Source organism: Aulonocara sp. 'chitande type north' Nkhata Bay, linkage group LG11 (genome assembly GCF_057382095.1).
Source record: "Aulonocara sp. 'chitande type north' Nkhata Bay isolate Kocher_YH1m ecotype deep benthic linkage group LG11, A_spYH_male_GT1.1, whole genome shotgun sequence".
Taxonomy (NCBI): domain Eukaryota; kingdom Metazoa; phylum Chordata; class Actinopteri; order Cichliformes; family Cichlidae; genus Aulonocara; species Aulonocara sp. 'chitande type north' Nkhata Bay.
Window position 1 is genome coordinate 40,143,964 of NC_141354.1, and position 19,812 is coordinate 40,163,775.

A 19,812-nucleotide genomic window follows, 5' to 3' on the forward strand; every position below is an offset into this window, starting at 1 on the left:
ACTTCGCTGAAGCATTCTTCTTCTTCTTCTTGCCATTAAAATGGAAGCAGAAAGAGCTGCTTTGATCTACTGAAAGGAAAAAGCAGAACATCTGAGCTGAAACCAGTCAGCTGAAATCATTAAGACAGGAACAATCATTCAATGCAGTGTCTCAGGTGGCTTAGCCACAGTGCGTAAATAGCTGTAACTTTTGATAGACGACTCAGACTCACATATTTATGGCTTTATCTTATAGAATTCAATATAAGATATAGGAGAGGTGGAGGAAGATCTCAGCCTGGGCGTCTATTGTCTTATGTAGTCTGGAAGATGAGTGGATGGTGGGGTGGGTGCAGTTTTCTCTGTGGTGGGGTTGGGTGGACTGTCCCGGGCTCTGTGGGGCCGGGAGGCGCTGCTGCACTGGGCCCCGGTCTGGATGCATGTGCGTTTCTGACTATTACATGCATTTGAATGGGGGACTCGCCCGAAACAAAGTACAAGTTTTCATTATGTGAATAACTTGAAAATCTTAGCTCAAACAGCTGCAAAACCTGTTTGCCCAGCACAGGGGTATTGAAGTCTATAAGATAAAGCCATAAATATGTGAGTCTGCGTCGTCTATTAAAAGTTACAGCTATTTATATGAAGTTGTACAAAAAGGCTTTATTTCACCAAGACAGTGCGTTTCTGACTATTACATGCATTTGAATGGGGAACTCGCCCGAAACAAAGTATAGGTTTTCATTATGTGAATAACTTGAAAATCTTAGCTCCCACAGCTGCAAAACCTGTTTGCCCAGCACGGGGATATTGAAGTCTAAAAGATAAAGCCATAAATATGTGAGTCTGAGTCGTCTATCAAAAGTTACAGCTATTTAAATGAAGTTGTACAAAAACGCTTTATTTCGCCAAGACAGTGTGTTTCTGACTATTACATGCATTTGAATGGGGAACTCGCCCGAAACAAAGTATAGGTTTTCATTATGTGAATAACTGGAAAATCTTAGCTCAAACAGCTGCAAAACCTGTTTGCACAGTGTTACAGGAAAAATGTTTCTATGTTTCTTTACCTTCTTTTAAATGTGCAAGCCCTTTTGTCTATGGTTAGATTAGTTTAGAATTATCTTTTTAGACTTTCTCAGCAAAGACATACTGTTTTGGGACATATTGTTTTAGATTGTTTTATCTCTCACAGCCTTCTCCCAGCTCTCTGCTGACGAGACTAGCGCCACATATGGAGTTGTTTATTTTATTTGTTTTGTATTTTCTTATCCTGTTCTCACTGTCTTTCCTATAAAAATTACCAAGCCACTGTGCATGGTGTGAGTTGTTCTTAGCAGCTCACCCGTGTACACGTTTGATAAAGAAAGTAACTTTGTCTCATTGTGTCTTTATTTCTCCTGGGTTTTTTACAGAGTTTTCCCCCAACATTTCTTGGTCCTTCGGAGCCGGAGCGCCTCCATCGTGTCCCATCTCCGTGACCAGTCCACGTTGCTCGCCTGTCGACAGCTCACATACTAGGTGTGTGATAAAAGACCAAGAGCGTTAAATTCGAGTCTTGGCCAACGTTCTTAGAAAGCGACCCACGGTGGTGGGGCCCGATCGAGGTGGACCAGACCCGGCGACACTGACCAGGTAGATACAGACACACTGACACAATCTTGCGTAAAAGTGCATTTTGAATTCAGGGAATTTAAAATAGCGGAAGTAGCTCGTCGACTGGTAGCTTTGGAAGCTCGTCGACTGGTAGCGTAGCTCGTCGACTGGTAGCTCTGGGAGCTCGTCGACTGGTAGCTTTGGAGCTCTGGGTAGCTCCCCCAGCTGGGTCTAGACTGGGTCTAGGGAGTAAGTAGCTCTGGGAGCTCCCCTTATCATAAGGGTTCCGGTCGCGCGCGCGTCGAAGCTGTGAATGTGAATGTGTGTGTATTGTTTTAATTAATGGAGCAAGCTGAATTTTCACGGTCCAATAAGAGACTGAGCTGCTCCTACTGTGTTTTTCTTTTACTGCTATTCACTGACGTGCTGGTGAGTTGAGAGAACGGTCGAGTTCCGTCTCGTAAAGTTCACACCGCTTTTGGAAATAGTCTGAAAGTAGAAGGGCGTGTGAGCAACCACTCTCGTCTCTAATACCAGCGAAGGTGATAGCAGCTGTATTGTGTATATATTACTTAAACAAAAATAAGTAAATACATAAATAAGATGGGTAATCAAGCAAGTGAAATTAAAACTCACTCCTGCTGACGAGCAGTGGTGAGAAAAGAAAAGTCCAGACGCCGGACAAAAACAGTGTCTGTAAACTGAGAGATTTAAGAAAACAAAATATAAACAGTCAGAAGAACAGAACTCAACTGCCAGTTTAGTAAAACCAGAAGACGAGACACTGTGCAGTCCCCACAATCCTTTTAGTAAACCATCACTCATTCCTGCAGCCGCATCTGCAGCAACACCCATATCAGGAAGAACATAATAATCCCTTATTAAGTGAAAACTAGAGATCACAGTAGTTTTGTAGTAGTTTAAAAGGGTTGAAAACAGACCCCACTGAGTAGATATAAATATAAAAAGTACGAAATAAAGATGAACAAAGGGAAAGTTACAGTAGAAATTATCTTTAGAGTATTTGAAATTAATAATAGCAAGGATAACAACCTGTAAAGTGATATTAACATTGAAACACAGTTGGCATGATGACCATGCCCACAATGTATAAAATGAATATAAAGCAAATAATTCACACGAAAATATTTTAATAAAATAATTAAGGTATATTTAGACTGTGTCACTGTTCAGCCAAGGACAGTGTGTGAAAAGGTAACTGTCTCCACCTTGGGAAAAGGATGATTCTGCAGGTCATCTGAAGCCCTTGATGGATACAAAATAAAATATAAATAATACATTATAATAGACCTGCCTGGTGCGCCATGCAACAGAGAGAACAAATGTGACCGCAGATTGGATGAATTCTAAATTATTTGTTTGCTGAATAAGATGATCCTAACTATCAAATTGGCTCAGTAGTAGTATAGTGGTACACACTGATAAAATATTATAATATGCTATTGCTGTCATATAAGACAAAGAGGATAATATTAACAATGACATAATATTAATATGAAGAGGCACCTTAATCGGTTATGATGTGAGGTGAATAATTGTTAAGCAGTAGTCTGCATCAAGCTTAAGGTTTGCTGAAACTCAGTGTAATGACATGTGAGATGAAGACAATACAGAGAATAACTAAACTAATGAAGTGCATAGAGGCACTTGACCAGCTTGAAACCTATCATCCTAGAATGACACATTGCTGAGATATAGAGCACACCTATAATAACAACCAATAAGCAAAACCCTGTAGACAACAGCTACAACTACAGGATTGAGAAGCTGAATTAAATATGTAGACACTGCTAAGCTGATGAGCATGTTACACATTTTCTTTTCTTTTTATTTATTTGTTTCTTTTAGAGCAGAAGCTGCTGTAACACACCCAAAGAAAGACTCTAGGTCTGACCAACCGTCTCAGTCGTGGGCAAAAAGATGACAGTCAATAAAATTCTAAAAGATAATTTATTGACGAAAAATATATCAAGAGATAAAAGATAAAACAGTCCAGTGTCCCACTTAAGAATTGTATAAAAACACACAGTCCCAAGGCCAGAGCCAGCTATGCCACACAGCCAAGTTGCACTCCACATGTTGCCTTTAACAGGGTTAGAAGTTGTCCTTGGAGACCCACCACCCTGTAAGCATATAGAAAAACCCATCCATCCCAAACATATCTGATTTCATCACATTACATACCTGCACAGAGAGACAAAACGACACAGCAGTGTTTGTAGTGTGGGCTATATGTAGACCAGTGTATCAGTGCAATCAAGTACACCTGCCTCTAATTAGTCCAACCCCATTCCAGCCATTGGCTCACCAAAAATGTGACACACACAAAACCACTCCCAACCCAGTGAAACTTCACACAATAATATGGAGCTGAATTAACACAGGCACATTAGTCTAGTATGTTACAAGCTGCATGCTATTAACAGCCAACATATGCAGACTTCTGCCTTGTTCGGGTGGCAGCATTTTTTTTTTTTTTTCTCTTTTTCTTTTGTGTCCTGACACGTTTATGTTTTTTGTTTTTGTTTGATTATTTTGTTGGTTTTGGAAACGAATTTAAACGAACTTGTGACCATACTTGAGAATCACAGTGACACATAGTGATTAGGCATATGATTGAAAAATGCCTAGGTTTAGAGCTGTGAGCTATGAGCTGTGAGCAATGCAAAGTTAAATATATATATGTATAAATGGGAAACAACCCTAACTTGAAAGTTTGAAATGTGTGAGATCCATGAATTGTTTGAAAAACTAGAAATTATTCAAAACTGCCTTAAGTGAAAATGTAGTGTTGCATCTATTCTCCCAAACCAAGACGAACAAAAAAGAAGAAGCTTTCTGTAACTTCAAAATAAGGCTGACTGTTGACAATAGACTAAAACACTAATCCACAGGTGGCTATCAGGAACAGAGAGGCGAGCAAAGTCACAAACACTAAGGCTGCAGACAGCCACGCAGAAACAGCAGATAACATAGAGACAACGCCTGCTAGAACCGTGGAGAGGAAGGTCACTTCCCACGAGATTGTAGGAGTAGAGGACAAATTAGTTGTAAAGTCAGCTTCAGGCCACACAACTGTACAACAATTAACTGCCCTTTTAGAACTAGTACACACAGCAAGTGGCCGCAGGTGCTTTATTAAATGCATATATGACCCGTTGTGTCCAGTAAATTTGCTAGGTAGAGACGCTCTGACAAAACTTAAGATAGCAGTCATGCCATTCTTTTCTGGTATTACACCTGAGTGCCAGAAACCGACCGAGTATCACAACATTCTGAGATTTAAACAAACTCCAGGCCCAGATCCACCTTATGATCAGCAAGTGTGGAAGCTAGGAGAACAGCATTTGACCTTACAGCACAGGCCGAAATTGTGTAGGTTACGCAGTAACCACAGATAGTAAAATAATAGAAGCAAAACCACTTTCTTCTTCATGTCCTGCACAGAGCGCTGAGCTGATAGCTGTGATACGCGAAAGCTAAATACACAAAGACAAACTAATAAACATACATACAGACAGCCAGTATGTTTTCTCTGCTGTGCATCATTTTGCAAAAAATTTGGCATAACAGAGGAATGATTACACCAACTGACAAACCAGCATGCCAACCTCTTACAACGCCTACTGACTCTTTCATTACTACAGGCAACAATTTTGCTGACAGAGCAGCAAAATAGGCGGCACAACAGGCAAACATCACATTGATGGCAGTAAACACACATCAGATTCCACTGGATGTGTTGAAAAATGAACAAAAAGCAGCAAGCACAGCAGAGCAGGCAAAATGGCTAAAACACGGTGCAGTTCTGACAAACGATTTAATGATGTGTTATGGCAAGCCAGGGTTGCCAAAATCGCTCCACGAGATGGCGGCATTAGTGACTCATGGCTGTACGCATTTGTCAACGGGGGGACTGACCAGTATTGTCAACTCTCATTTCTACACTGTAAATTTTGAAACTTCAGCAAAACAATTTGTCAGAACGTGCATGACGTGTCAAAAATATAATGCTCAGGGTAACCTGCGACCACAAAGAGGCCGTTTTCCAACTCCGCCTCATCCTTTTCACACAATTCATATGGATTTTATTGAACTAAGCGAATGTCAAGGGTCAAAATACGCCCTAGTGGTTATAGACGTGTTCTCAAAGTGGCCGGAAATCTATCCAGTGAAAAAGGCAGATGCAATTTCAGTAGCAAAGTGCCTGTGCAATCACTTCATACCCACATATGGCATCCCAGCTTTGATACGGTCAGACAACGGCACTCATTTTGTAAATGATGTCATCACTAAGGTCTCTGAAGCACTCGGTTTCAGCATAAAACACCACTGTGCTTATCACCCTCAGAGCGCAGGCCTTGTAGAGAGAACTAACGGCACTATAAAACAAAGGCTCAGGAAATGCATGGCAGAAACAGGAAGGCCGTGGCCTGAATGTTTGGGTTTAGTGAAAATGTGGATGCGCTTAACACAAGGCTCCCATAAACTAACTCCATTTGAAATCATTCATGGCAGGCCGTTTCCACTGCCCATTACCAGTCAACCAATAGACAAAGCAATCAGAGAAAACACATTAGCAGAATGGATGTCTAAGCTGTTAGAAAACAAAGAGATCATTGTACATAATCAACAACCTGATGATGTTTCTCCAGTGTCTTGCAGACTAAAGCCCGGTGACTGGGTTCTGATCAAGGTGCTCCAAAGGAAAAACTGGAGCACACCCAGGTGGGAGGGGCCATACCAAGTCCTCCTCACTACACCGACCGCTTGCAAAATTGCGGAACGACCATCCTGGATCCATCAGAGTCACTGCAGGCGAGTCAGTGAAGCCATCTAAACACAGCTGACGGCAGGCTTGCCCACTTGTTGTGATCTCGCCCGGTGGAGGGGTCAACTTTCCTGGCCGGGGGGTCTACTCGCGACAGGAGGGTGTGTTCCGTCGTCATGAGGTGGTGGCTCTTAACAACTGCAGCGGCCCTGACCATGGCCGGGCTCCTCACCTTTGCTTCCGTGAGGGACAACAAGTCACGCTACATGGAGAAAAGGCAGACACTGTATGACAAAGGAAAGTACACCAAGTTTCCCCATGGATACGCCACTAACTTCTGGTGGCAGTTTATGAACACTACAGCTCACTTGAATAACAAAACTGACTGCTATGCATGTACCCATATGCCCCTATCCTCACAGACGTCTGGCCTGTGGCCGTACAGCATACCTGAAGATCGCAGTTGGTGTCTGTTGGGCCTGGCAACACATCCAGGCTACGGTACTCTTTGGTCCAAAGCCAACTACAGCATCCCAGCAAAAGCAACCTGGAGGTCATCATCACTCACGAATGTGCACTGTTCCAGACAGACCTACCTACTGACCTGGCCCCAACTCTCAGACCCACTGCCTGATGTAATTCTACTGAACAAACTGAACGCATCACAACTGCCAGTATGTGTGATGAACAATGGATCGCGGGCAGTGGGGGAGCTGCCTACTCACCTATGTAAGTCCATATACACTTTCTGCCCACCAAGGAACGAGAGGAAGTGTATGACCTGTTCAATCAACGCCACCTGTGCCAGTAACACGACGCTGATGGGCCTAAACTGTCGCTCCGACTACAGCTACCGAATGCCACTACAAACAAAGACTCAGTACCAGACAGGATGTGCACGGACGGCACCCAGCAGCAGAGGAACCAGAGTTTTGGCTGACTGGTACTTCCTATGTGGCAACAAGGCTTATCTGTCACTCCCTGAAGGTTGGGGAGGTCTGTGCGCCCTGGTGGAATTATCAGATCACGTTTTCTTCATGCAAAGTGTTGCACATCACCCAAGCAGCCGGCAGAGACGTGAAGTGGACATCGCCTCCCCCAATTCTTTCGGCATTACAGTGGACACTGGAGTGCCGGGAGAGTTTCGCATCTGGGGAGGAGGAGTGAAATTCTTACAGAGCTTGATCCCCGGCATTGGAGTTGCCGAGGTGCGGGATCACGTGGAGATCAACCGATATGCTCTGCTACGACACATCAACTTGACTAAGACCCTGGGAACCGCCTTAGCAGGAGAACAGCAGGCCATCAGAACGATGGTGCTGCAGAACAGACTGACACTAGACCTGCTAACAGCATCACAAGGAGGAGTTTGCAAGCTGATCGGGGAAACATGTTGCACTTTTATCCCTGATGGATACGAAACTGGAGGAGACATTTATGAAGCTTTGCAGAATTTGACCGCTCTGCAAAAATATGTCACTGAACACACACCTGGAGCAGCTACAGCACAAAGCTGGCTGGACTGGCTGTTCAGCGGTTCATGGCTGGCTGCTGTAGCAAAGCCATTTTTCCTTCTAGGTCTCATCATGATAGCACTGCTCATATTAGTGTTGTGTGTGTGTTGCCATGCCTAAGAGTAATGATTTCACAGATGATAACAACTACAATGACTGCTTATGTTGCCGTGCCTGAAGAAGAACAACATCCCGTTGCAATTCTGTTAGAGGAGAACTTGTACTAGCTGCTAATAAATGACGTGGTGATTAAAAATGACTTGTCAAGTGATCATGCACTGATTAAAACATTAGTAGGTTATGCAAGTTTTCATGCTTTTATTTTTTTGAAGTCTTGACTTTTAAACATAAAGTTTTTCATTTTAAATATAACGTTTTCATACTCTTATTTTTTTTGAAGTCTTCAGTTTTAAACATAAAGTTTTCATTTTAAATATAAAGTTTTCATTTTACTTTTCATCCTTTTATTTTTTGTAAAGTTTTCGTTTTAAAATATAAGGTTTTTATCCTTTATTTTTTGTAGTTTTATTATTTTTTCTTGTTTATTCCACTTGTTATTTCATTTACTATGACTTTCATTTACTATGTTTTTCTTTGTATTATTTTCTTTTGTTTTATTCTTTAGACCAAATGACTTCCATTTCTGCTATGCTGACATTTTGAAAATTTAAAAATTGCTTAAGATACTTAATAAATAACCTTCACAGACAATTGTTGTATACATTTAAAATAAGTTAAAACAGGAGGGAATGTTACAGGAAAAATGTTTCTATGTTTCTTTACCTTCTTTTAAATATGCAAGCATGCCCTTTTGTCTATGGTTAGATTAGTTTAGAATTATCTTTTTAGACTTTCTCAGCAAAGACATACTGTTTTGGGACATATTGTTTTAGATTGTTTTATCTCTCACAGCCTTCTCCCAGCTCTCTGCTGACGAGACTAGCGCCACATATGGAGTTGTTTATTTTATTTGTTTTGTATTTTCTTATCCTGTTCTCACTGTCTTTCCTATAAAAATTACCAAGCCACTGTGCATGGTGTGAGTTGTTCTTAGCAGCTCACCCGTGTACACGTTTGATAAAGAAAGTAACTTTGTCTCATTGTGTCTTTATTTCTCCTGGGTTTTTTACAGAGTTTTCCCCCAACACACAGCACGGGGATATTGAAGTCTATAAGATAAAGCCATAAATATGTGAGTCTGCGTCGTCTATCAAAAGTTACAGCTATTTATATGAAGTTGTACAAAAACGCTTTATTTCTCCGAGACAGTGCGTTTCTTGCGATTTCAATTCATTTGAATGGGGGACTCGCCCGAAACAAAGTATAGGTTTTCATTATGTGAATAACTTGAAAATCTTAGCTCAAACAGCTGCAAAACCTGTTTGCCCAGCACGGGGATATTGAAGTCTAAAAGATAAAGCCATAAATATGTGAGTCTGAGTCGTCTATCAAAAGTTAGAGCTATTTAAATGAAGCTGTACAAAAACGCTTTATTTCGTCAAGACAGTGCGTTTCTTGCGATTTCAATTCATTTGAATGGGGGACTCGCCCGAAACAAAGTATAGGTTTTCATTATGTGAATAACTTGAAAATCTTAGCTCAAACAGCTGCAAAACCTGTTTGCCCAGCACGGGGATATTGAAGTCTAAAAGATAAAGCCATAAATATGTGAGTCTGCGTCGTCTATCAAAAGTTACAGCTATTTATATGAAGTTGTACAAAAACGCTTTATTTCTCCGAGACAGTGCGTTTCTTGCGATTTCAATTCATTTGAATGGGGGACTCGCCCGAAACAAAGTATAGGTTTTCATTATGTGAATAACTTGAAAATCTTAGCTCAAACAGCTGCAAAACCTGTTTGCCCAGCACGGGGATATTGAAGTCTAAAAGATAAAGCCATAAATATGTGAGTCTGAGTCGTCTATCAAAAGTTAGAGCTATTTAAATGAAGCTGTACAAAAACGCTTTATTTCGTCAAGACAGTGCGTTTCTGACTATTACATGCATTTGAATGGGGAACTCGCCTCAAACAAAGTATAAGTTTTCATTATGTGAATAACTTGAAAATCTTAGCTCAAACAGCTGCAAAACCTGTTTGCCCAGCACGGGGATATTGAAGTCTATAAGATAAAGCCATAAATATGTGAGTCTGCGTCGTCTATCAAAAGTTACAGCTATTTATATGAAGTTGTACAAAAACGCTTTATTTCGTCAAGACAGTACGGGGATATTGAAGTAACCATTGTCCTTAATGTAAATATGTAAGAAAAATTTGTGTATGTTTCTGTTCTGTGTACTGTGTGTTTTTTTAATGTGTCTTTTTGGCTGCTGTTACAACCCTTGTGGGACAATTAAAGGATTATTCTATTCTATTCTATTCTATTCTATTCTAATTAAGATTAAGGAACTGACCTCCCAGCCCATTGTTCCTTCAGTGGGCTGGTTTCAGTCATTATGCAAATGTGCTGTTTATAAGATTGGAGAAACCTGCAGTCAGCTGAAACTGAAGAAGTCACTTGGATGAGTGACGAAACATTTCTCCCACTGAAAACGCTACATCCAGATGAACAGAATCAACTTTTGGAGATTTACTTACCAGGATGATTGAGAATGCATCGAGACTAATTCTGTTTACTGAATCTTCGGTCAATTTTTAAAATTAATTAAATATTCATTTGTTTTAATTTGTATCAAATATTTCACTTTTTATTGCTTAAAATTTTATTTGATAAAAATGTAGATTTTTATCAAACACACTGAGTCTTAAAGACTCATAAAAACTCATGCATCAAATATGATACACTAGGGGTTAAAATGTCAAATCTAAATGACTTAGTGACAAAAACTGAGGTAGTGTGCTCTTCATCAGGGATGTTTGAGAATAAATTGATTGAATTGAAATTATCTGCATTAGAAATTATCATCATTAGCCTTGGAATATCAGAAAACAATCCACCAAGTGTCACAAAGTCAACTCGACTATTACAAGCAAAAATTAAAAGAAAACTCATCAATCACTGTGTCATTCTAACTATGGCTGTTCAACAAAAACAAACAAACAATAGAAAAAACAACTTTGAGGTCCTTCATGTTGCAGTTCTAAAAATTAGATTTCAATTCATCTATGATGTACAAAAGAGTACTTGACTTCTGAGTAATTTGTAATATTAAACTCAAAACCCTGAGGCAAGCTTAGCAAAAATGTTAAGCAGTTTAGTGTCATATTAATTTTAATTAGTTTAACATGAACTGTTCAATATCTTTAAATAGTCTACAGTCACACTTTACTTTTTGCTGTTGTGGTATATGAAAGCACAGCCTTCACTGTAGTCTTGCTCTTTGTAGTCCCAGAGATCCCAGAAGTGGAGTTCTTGTCCATTGGGCCAATACCAGTGCCAAGGCCTCTGATCCTGGATTCTCAGATCAATCCATGCAATTGAGTTAAGTCCTCATTTTCTATATCTGACTGTCTATAGATAGTGGCCAAGTCTCCACCTAAACTACTGGAAAAAAACAAGTTTTAATTGCACTTTCATCTGCCATTATAGTAAGTTTATGAATACTTCCTATTTCCTTCATTGGAAACAATTTTAAAAAATGTTTAGTTGAGATTATCTTTCATCATTAATATTAAAGAGCACATAAAACAATGAAGTAATCCAGCATTCTTAATAGTTAGCAAATAAAATGCCATTTCATTCAAGAGCATGAATACACTTTTCATTTAATATAACATTACATGTACAATAGCATACATACACAGGTGTATGCATGCTAGACTCAGTATCCTACATACATACACCTGTGTACTACAGCACCTCATTGTTTACCCCATGGTACAGTATGGTATGCATAACCATTACAAAACATTTAGCCAAGAAAAGCATAATTTTACTAGTTCATAGCTTAAGGAGTAACATTTTCCCTTTTGTTTTCACCTTCCAGAGGCAGCTGCTACAGCCAATTGACGAGTTTTTTCTTTTTCTGGTTTTCCTGTCAGTTGGTTTGAAGGTGAGGGACCTGGCACACCGATTTAACATACACCAGTCCACAGTGAGCCGCATTATTGCAACATGGACAAATTTTCTTGCCACTGCACTGGGGTCTCAATGCATTTGGCTTACACGTGAAGAAGTGCAAGCTTACCTCCCTGAGAAATTCAAAGATTTCTCAGACACCCAGATGATCCTTGACTGTACAGAGCTGAGGTGTCAGACACCATCCTCACCACTTCTCCAAAGTGAAATGTACTCTTCGTACAAATCCCACTGTACGATGAAAGCCCTGGTTGGCATAGCTCCACATGGTCCAGTGACATTCATCTCTAATCGGTATGCTGGTTCGGTTAGTGACAAGGAACTATTCAAACAATCAGGCATTGCTGAGAAGTTGACTGAAGACATGGCAGTGATGGTAGATAAGGGCTTCCTAATCACCGATTCTTGTAAATTGCAAAGTGTACTGCCCACCTTTTCTATCTAAGCAGAAGCAGATGCCAACATACCAGGTTAAGGAGACGCAGGCCATAGCCAGACTCAGGGTGCATGTGGAGCGAGTCATTTGGAGGATCAAACAGAACAAACTTTTTGATAGCATCATTACCATGTCACATGTTTACAATATCAACCAACTGTTTGCAGTAGCATGTATGCTGTCAAATTACCAGAACACAGCATTAGTTAAAAAATGGGTTAAGTGAGACAAGATGGATTTTTCCCAAGACACCAGTGCCAGTAACTTATGGAAAATGACCTGCAGCTGAGGCCACTACAGTTGCATTTCTTCCTTCTCAGCTGACAATACTTGATTACAGAACTGGTACTTGAGTGCTGATAGTTGAGTTTAAGTTATTGATAATTCAAATTCATTGCAAATGTTGAATGTTAATAATACTGTTTAATTATACTTCTACACTGTAATCCCTAACAGTTGTCCTAGCTCATAACTAATAAGCTCATAACACTCAAATGTCGTTTTGTAGTTGAGCAAACTATAAAGTATTGAGCTCTGTTGGCTTTTATGCAGCTTTAATTGAATAGGGCTCAATATTTTTTAGCTAATTTTTTTGGAACGCTCAAAAAGTTTAAGAAGCATATATTAGTGACGTTCTGGTGGGTGGAGTCTTGTTGCTCCCTCAGGAAAGCTGAGTCAGCCCTCTTGAATTTACCTTGATGCAGGGAAGATTTGGCCAGCCCTGTGGATTAAGAGTCCCCAACTTCAACCCTCCACGACCACCACCTTATTTTTTTTCATCAACTGCCCTAAATTTGGTAAGTCTAACGTGTTTTTGTTTTGTTTAAATTTAATTTCGATAAACATTCTTTTTTTATTTTTTACTGGAAATATATTCGTACTTTGTGCACAGTGAATATTTATTATAAATGAATTCGAATCCAGGTAATTGTAATTTTAGAAGTTTTCGAATGTGACAAATACGTAATGTTATTTCAAATTAGAATGGTGTAACGTTCTGGCGGTTTTCCGTGGGGCCCAACATTTCCCATAATGCATTGTATTCTTGCCCGGGAGGTTGACGGTGGCAGTTCTAGCTCCATGCGTTTGAACTTTCTACTAAAACTTTCTACTGTCCGTTTCTACCGGTTGTCGTATTCGCCGGTAATGCACGTGCGTATTGTGAGTATACTTATTTCAATAATTGTCCGTGTTACACAGTCAGTAGTTTACGCTGTTGAGCTGTGTGTGTGTGTGTGTGTGTGTGTGTGTGTGTGCGCGCTAGCATGAAGCGAACAATAATAAACAACATGAGTGTGTTATCATTATTATTATTTCAAGTTTGTTATTTAAGTTATTAAGCTTAGCAACACACCTATCAAGATTAGTTTGAAACGGTTAACATTAACAGACTGAACTGGACTTAATAACAGGAGTGCATATAATCTTAGTAAATTATTGTGGTGAGTATCAGCTGCGCTGGGTATGTAAATCGGGCCATCCAGCTGCGGTGCTGATTCGACGTCACACAAATGTCACTTGATCAAGGAGCAGATCTGCATCAGATGAGATCAGCTGACTACGTGTGTGTGTGCTGTGCAAAAAATGTTTTTGAATATTAATAAGTCATCTTTGTGCACATATTGTTTACAGATATCAGACTGCAAAGAGTACTACAGAGAGTCAACATTTCACCAGTTGTCAGTGGGTGAGTTTTATAATTTGTCCTAATTTAAATAAAAAAAATAAATACAAAGAAACTAGAGAATTTTGCCCTGAATTATTCAAAATTTTTAGATTTTTTTGGGTTACCCTTCTAGATTGACAAGTTTAGCCCGTTACACAAAAAGTTTGGACACCCCTGATCTATAACAATGACAATCAGAACATGGCTATCCAACACTTTGTTTTTACTCTGCATTTGTGTAAATACTATTCTAATAGATATTGTATGTTCATCTAGGAACAGCATGATGTAAATACAAGACGGGCCCTCGTCCTTCGTGCACTTCCTGTGTACCTGCGTGAAGATGCCTCCACGTTATTCAGGACTTGTGATGTAAGTGTACTGGCCTCAGCATCAACCCCTTTGCCTAGCTGTTCAGTCGAACATATGACATCACTCAGAACTCAAGGAGAACCAGGGTGTATATCAGGAAGGAGGTTCAACACAGTCCTCATCTGACTTGTTTTCTCCCATATATCAACTATTGTTGAATAAGATTGCAAGAAGATTGTTACGCATAAACCAGAAAACATGAAAATAGTTGAAAGATTATTAAACAAAAACAAATCCACAGATAAAAACTCTCCCTTTTAAAATTCAAGTGTTCTATTTTTTTGGAGGTGCCATGTTGTGGTCAGAGAAATGTTTGGTAAATAACAAAAACAAATATCTTGGCATATATTTATTATTGAAAACATTTATTTAAACATATGTTTTGAAACCAAACCCAAATTAAGATTATTGTAATGCATCATGATGTATCGCAATATCAAATTAAATCGTTGACATTATAATCCTAAAAGAAACGTGTGACTTATGAAGATTCACACCTCTAATCAGTAGCATGATTTGTGTCCTTGTGGGGCTGAACTCATTCTTGTATTATTTTTGTTTTGCAGTCAGCAGATGGTCCAGACCCTACTGACACTCCTGTGGCTCTGCTGACAGTTGTCACGGATGACACTACTGATTCGGCCCTCTTCAGTCCCGAAAGCATCTGCATTGTCGTTGAGGATGAAATACTTGTGAATGGTCCCACAAATCTGGCTGAGTCATTTCTCCTGCTCTTTGGGTACATCTATGCACTAGACCTACAATACCCAAAGAAACTTGAGCTTACATTCACATTTATCCAGAAGGTTGTGATGTGCCTTGAGGACAACAAACCACTGAAAGGGCGTCTACTGATGCTGAAGAATGATTTGTTCAATGAGTGAATCACTCAGAATGGACTACTTGTTGAGCTGAGTATTGAGGAAGCTTTTTTTTGTTTGTTTTTTTCCTAATCATTTGCCTCTCCTACCTCACATTTAAGATGAATGACTGTTCAGTTCATGCACTATTCATGTTTAATGTTCTGTTGCCTAATACGTAAATGCACTGCCTTGATGTTTGTTCCCTATAAGTACAGCAGTGGAAACAGTACTGTTTTTTTTTATGTATTTTTAAAAAAGAAAGTGAGCTGCAGCTGTCAAGGTACAGTAAGTGTTAAATGCCTCAATGTTCTAATAGCTGCAATTGCTGTTAATACTGAAAATGTTATTGAATTTTAGAATTGAGATGGAGACCCTTGGAGTCTTTTTCTCTTGTTTTATTTATGAAGCACTTTTTTATGAGTGAGCTCTGTTGTTTGTGCCTTTTTAAAAGCACATTGTGTTTAATAAAAAGTTGTTAAATTGTTAGTGTTGTTACTTTCATGTTTTCTAACACTTTTAGCTGATTATAATTTACTGGGCAAACAGTTTAGAATTATTTGTAAGTGTATTTCCCACAGTATTTTTAAAATATTGAAGATTTTAAGTGTTATTTCCCATATTATAAGTTAGAAAATATGAAAAAGTTTGAGTTTATTTCCCACATCGTATGAGTTGCAATATGTAAAATATTTTGAGTGTATTTCCCACCTTAATTAAGTTGAAAAATATTGAACATTTTGAGTTTATTACTCCCTAATTATAAGTTGAGGAATATCAACATTTATGAGTTAACATTGAGGTAATTTAAGGCAACTGCAACTATAATTTTTATTTTAGTTAAACTTAAAACTTTTAAAAACATCACTAAAAAATTGTTGTGTAATCTGTTACACAACAATTTTTGAGTTCTGTGAACTTATTAGGTTTTACAGTGTATATTACTATTCAGATTCAACAAAATTGTTTATCAAAATTATAAAGTAAATCACTAAATCGTTTTAAAATCATAAGTGACATTGTGCTTTTGTAACATCAAAAATACCATTTGTCACTTTCTTCATTCAGTTGTGTTATTGTCTAAATGTATATCAGTATGCTAGGCATGGAGTTTTAAATACCATGTAAATAAGTTCTACACAAATTCAATGTTTTGTGTGTTTTTAAAAAATGAAATTGATGCCATTGCTTAAATAACAGTTTATTGATTTCACATAAAAGTAACATGTAACAACAAAATAATTCATGAAATACATTGCAAATAAAACATCAGTTATTTTGTTCCAGCAAGCCTGAAGGATCTGTTTTTCTTTTTGCTATGTTTTCACTGTTCATTTTTCCAAACACAGGTATCTTGGCATATATATGTAAAAAAAGAAATAGTCTGCCTTTCCTCTGGTTGCATTGTGCACATCTGTATCCATGTATATTCTTTGCACTAGGTAGTCCTCTTGTGCCCACACAACAAAGTCACACCACTACATCCCACTGATGAGCAGTTGAACAACAACTAAACTAAAAACTAAAAGGTGTAAAACAGTGGTGCATAAGTTAGAGACTGGGATATATATGTACATGACTGAGTTAGCCGTCTTCAGAAAGTGTAATGTTGTATGTAAATTAATACCTATTCTGACACATGTATGTATGAACAAATAGCAACATGAAACCAAATTTTACAAATCTAATTACCGTACTCCAGTCTGGGCCATCCTATTTGGTACCGGCTTAGTGAAGATCATGGAGTTGATGGGTCCTGGCTTCACACCCTAACAGAAGACACATTTACTATGGATGGTGTTGCTGTTCATATGTAAACATGGACTAATTTAAAAACTTTAACCTCATTTAAATTACCACTGTCCGTGGCTTGTGCCATTGCTGTTCAGATTCCGTGCAGCTATGCACAGGGGGGACAACCGGCACTCTGAGTTGTGAGTAGTGTGCTGTTTGGAAGAGCAGTGCCACTGTGTGATTGCACATAACAGCACCTGCCACACAGGAGCACTGACTATGTGTCAGTATCACCAGCGATGAATCCAGAAGCTTAATCTAAGAAGAAAAGAACAAAAATTTAAAAATGTAACATCTTCATGGAAGAGCTGAACAGGAACATAGTTCAGTGTTATGGTTACTGACCCCTACAGGCTTACCCTCATGAATGCTTAGTGTTTCCTTCTCTCCCTATTAAAACAACTTAACCATCCTTGATAACTGTAATAACTTAGATTGTGTATATTTGAAGTATTAACTTGGTGTCAAATGTTTCTGATCACCCAAACACATGATTTAACTATCTGACTAGTCAAATTAGGAGTGATAAAGCAGGGAGACAAGGAAAACTTTCAAGTTGATGGGCCTTTAGGAATGAACTTAACTAATGCTTAAATGAACTGAACCCCACTGAACGGGGATTAACAACTTTACACAGCTTCCTGCCTACACTTAGTCTGTGTGGTGCCTCACTCTTCCTCATTGACCTGTAGCACAGGGCTCTCACACAGACCTCCCCTGACAACCTGTCTTTATTGGACACTGAATAAAGATACAAGTACCATTAGCATTATTTCTGTATTACTCATGTCAGCACGTCTTAAACATATATACTTTACACTTAGCAAGAGTAGCATTAGGTAGTTAACTACCTCCTTAGTTAGCCAACTACCTATCTCTATTATAACAGTGTCCAACAACAAAAGTGACATTAGTTAAGAAAACCTCAACTATACTTTCGGACAACATAAAATACCGTTTAAGAAAACATGTAATATAGAGAATTGACATCAAATGAAGGACATAGCGGAGTAACGTAGTGTTTGGATTTGACGTTAGCTACCGTTTCTTTGTCGGTTAATTTACGTTTTCTTACCTTCGTAGTTGTGTATATATGATGCAGCATATAACTTAAATCCTTTATCTAATTTGCTGGTGGGGGTAGTCGTCACTCTGCAAATCCGATGATCATCAGTGATGTTCAATTTTGGGAGCTCTTGTAGGCAGGAGTGTAGAACGTCGCCATGGTTTAACCACACCGGAAGCACTGGGGCAGGACTACATAGAACGCGGAAGTGATTGTGCAAGTAGTCCATTGTCCAAGTTTCTTGAAGGACATTCAGAGCTCTTCTTTGGAAGTTGGCTGCCTTTTGTTCAATTCTATGTCAAAATGACCCCACACTGCTTCAATAATGTTGAGGTGCAGGTAGGGATGGGTATCGAAAACCGGTTCTTGTTGAGAACCGGTTCCCACTGTTTCAATTCCTTGGAATTGTTTTCCATTTTTACAAACGATTCCCTTATCGATTCCAGTCGCCCCGAATGACGTCACCACGTTGCGGAGCGTCATTTACCTGGCAGGAAACACGGCGACTAAGCGGCTCAAATGCTCAAAAGTTTGGTTATACTTTACGAGAACGGATGACAACAGGGCAACTTGCAATACTTGCAAAGTAGATACTTCATTTAAGGGAGGAAACACTACGAATATGCAAAAGCATTTGCTCACAAAACACGCGATAACCTTAAATGAATGTCGTGTTTTTAATTCCGCTCCGGACTCGTGAATCTCAACCCAGCAGCAGCGGTAATGTTTGTACGTCCTCTCCCGTTAATGCGGCAGTTAAATAATCAACTAACAGTGCATATTATGTTAGCGCGATCTGACTTGTTACAAAACCTGCCATTACTGTGCATTTAGGTGACCATGATGAGACAGACAGACAGAGTCTGGCTCAGATGCTGGCAGTTCTCGCTGCAGTCTACCGGTAGGTCTCCTTTCAGGCCAGGATAGACGAATGTCACCGAGCAGTGACTAAGTTTGTGGTAAAAGGCTTGAACCCATTTGCCACAGCAGATGCCCCCGATTTTCGGTAAGTGAATGTGTTTAATTGTAGGCAGGGACATTACTGGATATTCTTGTGTAATTGCTACAGAATAATTTATGTTATACTTTGTTATTGCTACAGAAGAATATTTATTTTATTATTTTACATTTACAATTTATTTTCCTGGGGACCCTGTGACACCACATTGAAGAGCCATAGGCTGGATCTCTTAAGATGTCACTGTTGGGTTTGTAAGGCCATGTTAGTCCTAAATTTCTATCTTGTTCAAAGAGAAGATATAAAACAAAGTTCTAAGCTAATCGAACTTAATGTTCTCCTTTTTAAAAAAGAATCGATAAGAGAATCGATAAAGAATCGAATCGTTAAACAGAATCGAAAATGGAATCGGAATCGTGAAAATCTTATCAATACCCATCCCTAGGTGCAGGGGGGTTGGGACGATCATTCCATGACTGATAGTGTTCCATTGTGTGACTTTCTATCCAGGTAAACACACTGCCATTGGAGTAATCCAATGGCAGTGTGTTTGGGATGATGTCACTGTGAAAAAAATGAAGCTGTTGCCAACCAGATGCTTCAGTGAACAGTACATGTATCCCTCAGGTCCTGTGTCGGGTCATTGATAGATTTTTTTTTTCTATTTCTTAAGGACATGACTTTTCTTTACTGTAGATAGTTTTTTAGGCCTTCCACTTCTTCTTTTGTCCTCCACTTGTCC

General features: G+C 39.1%; 1 protein-coding gene, 1 long non-coding RNA gene and 1 pseudogene across 3 annotated transcripts; all 3 read left to right on the forward strand.

Moving 5' to 3' along the window:
* Positions 1–1,073: 1,073 nt before the first annotated feature.
* On the forward strand, positions 1,074–8,001 carry LOC147319897 (uncharacterized). Its single transcript, XM_086309814.1, has 2 exons — positions 1,074–1,614; positions 6,252–8,001. The coding sequence occupies exon 2, from the start codon at positions 6,544–6,546 to the stop codon at positions 7,999–8,001; it is 1,458 nt and encodes a 485-aa protein (XP_086165940.1). The 5' UTR covers positions 1,074–1,614; positions 6,252–6,543.
* A 3,723-nt stretch (positions 8,002–11,724) lies between these two features.
* Positions 11,725–12,709, forward strand: LOC147319898 (uncharacterized; annotated as a pseudogene).
* A 112-nt stretch (positions 12,710–12,821) lies between these two features.
* Positions 12,822–15,796, forward strand: LOC147319899 (uncharacterized). 2 transcript variants are annotated; one of them, XR_015131617.1, is made up of 4 exons: positions 12,822–13,151; positions 13,987–14,041; positions 14,297–14,392; positions 14,959–15,796. It is a non-coding gene; the product is annotated as an uncharacterized LOC147319899 (long non-coding RNA). The 2 variants fall into 2 exon arrangements; XR_015131616.1 differs by lacking the exon at positions 12,822–13,151 and adding an exon at positions 13,401–13,515.
* The last annotated feature ends 4,016 nt before the right edge of the window (positions 15,797–19,812 follow it).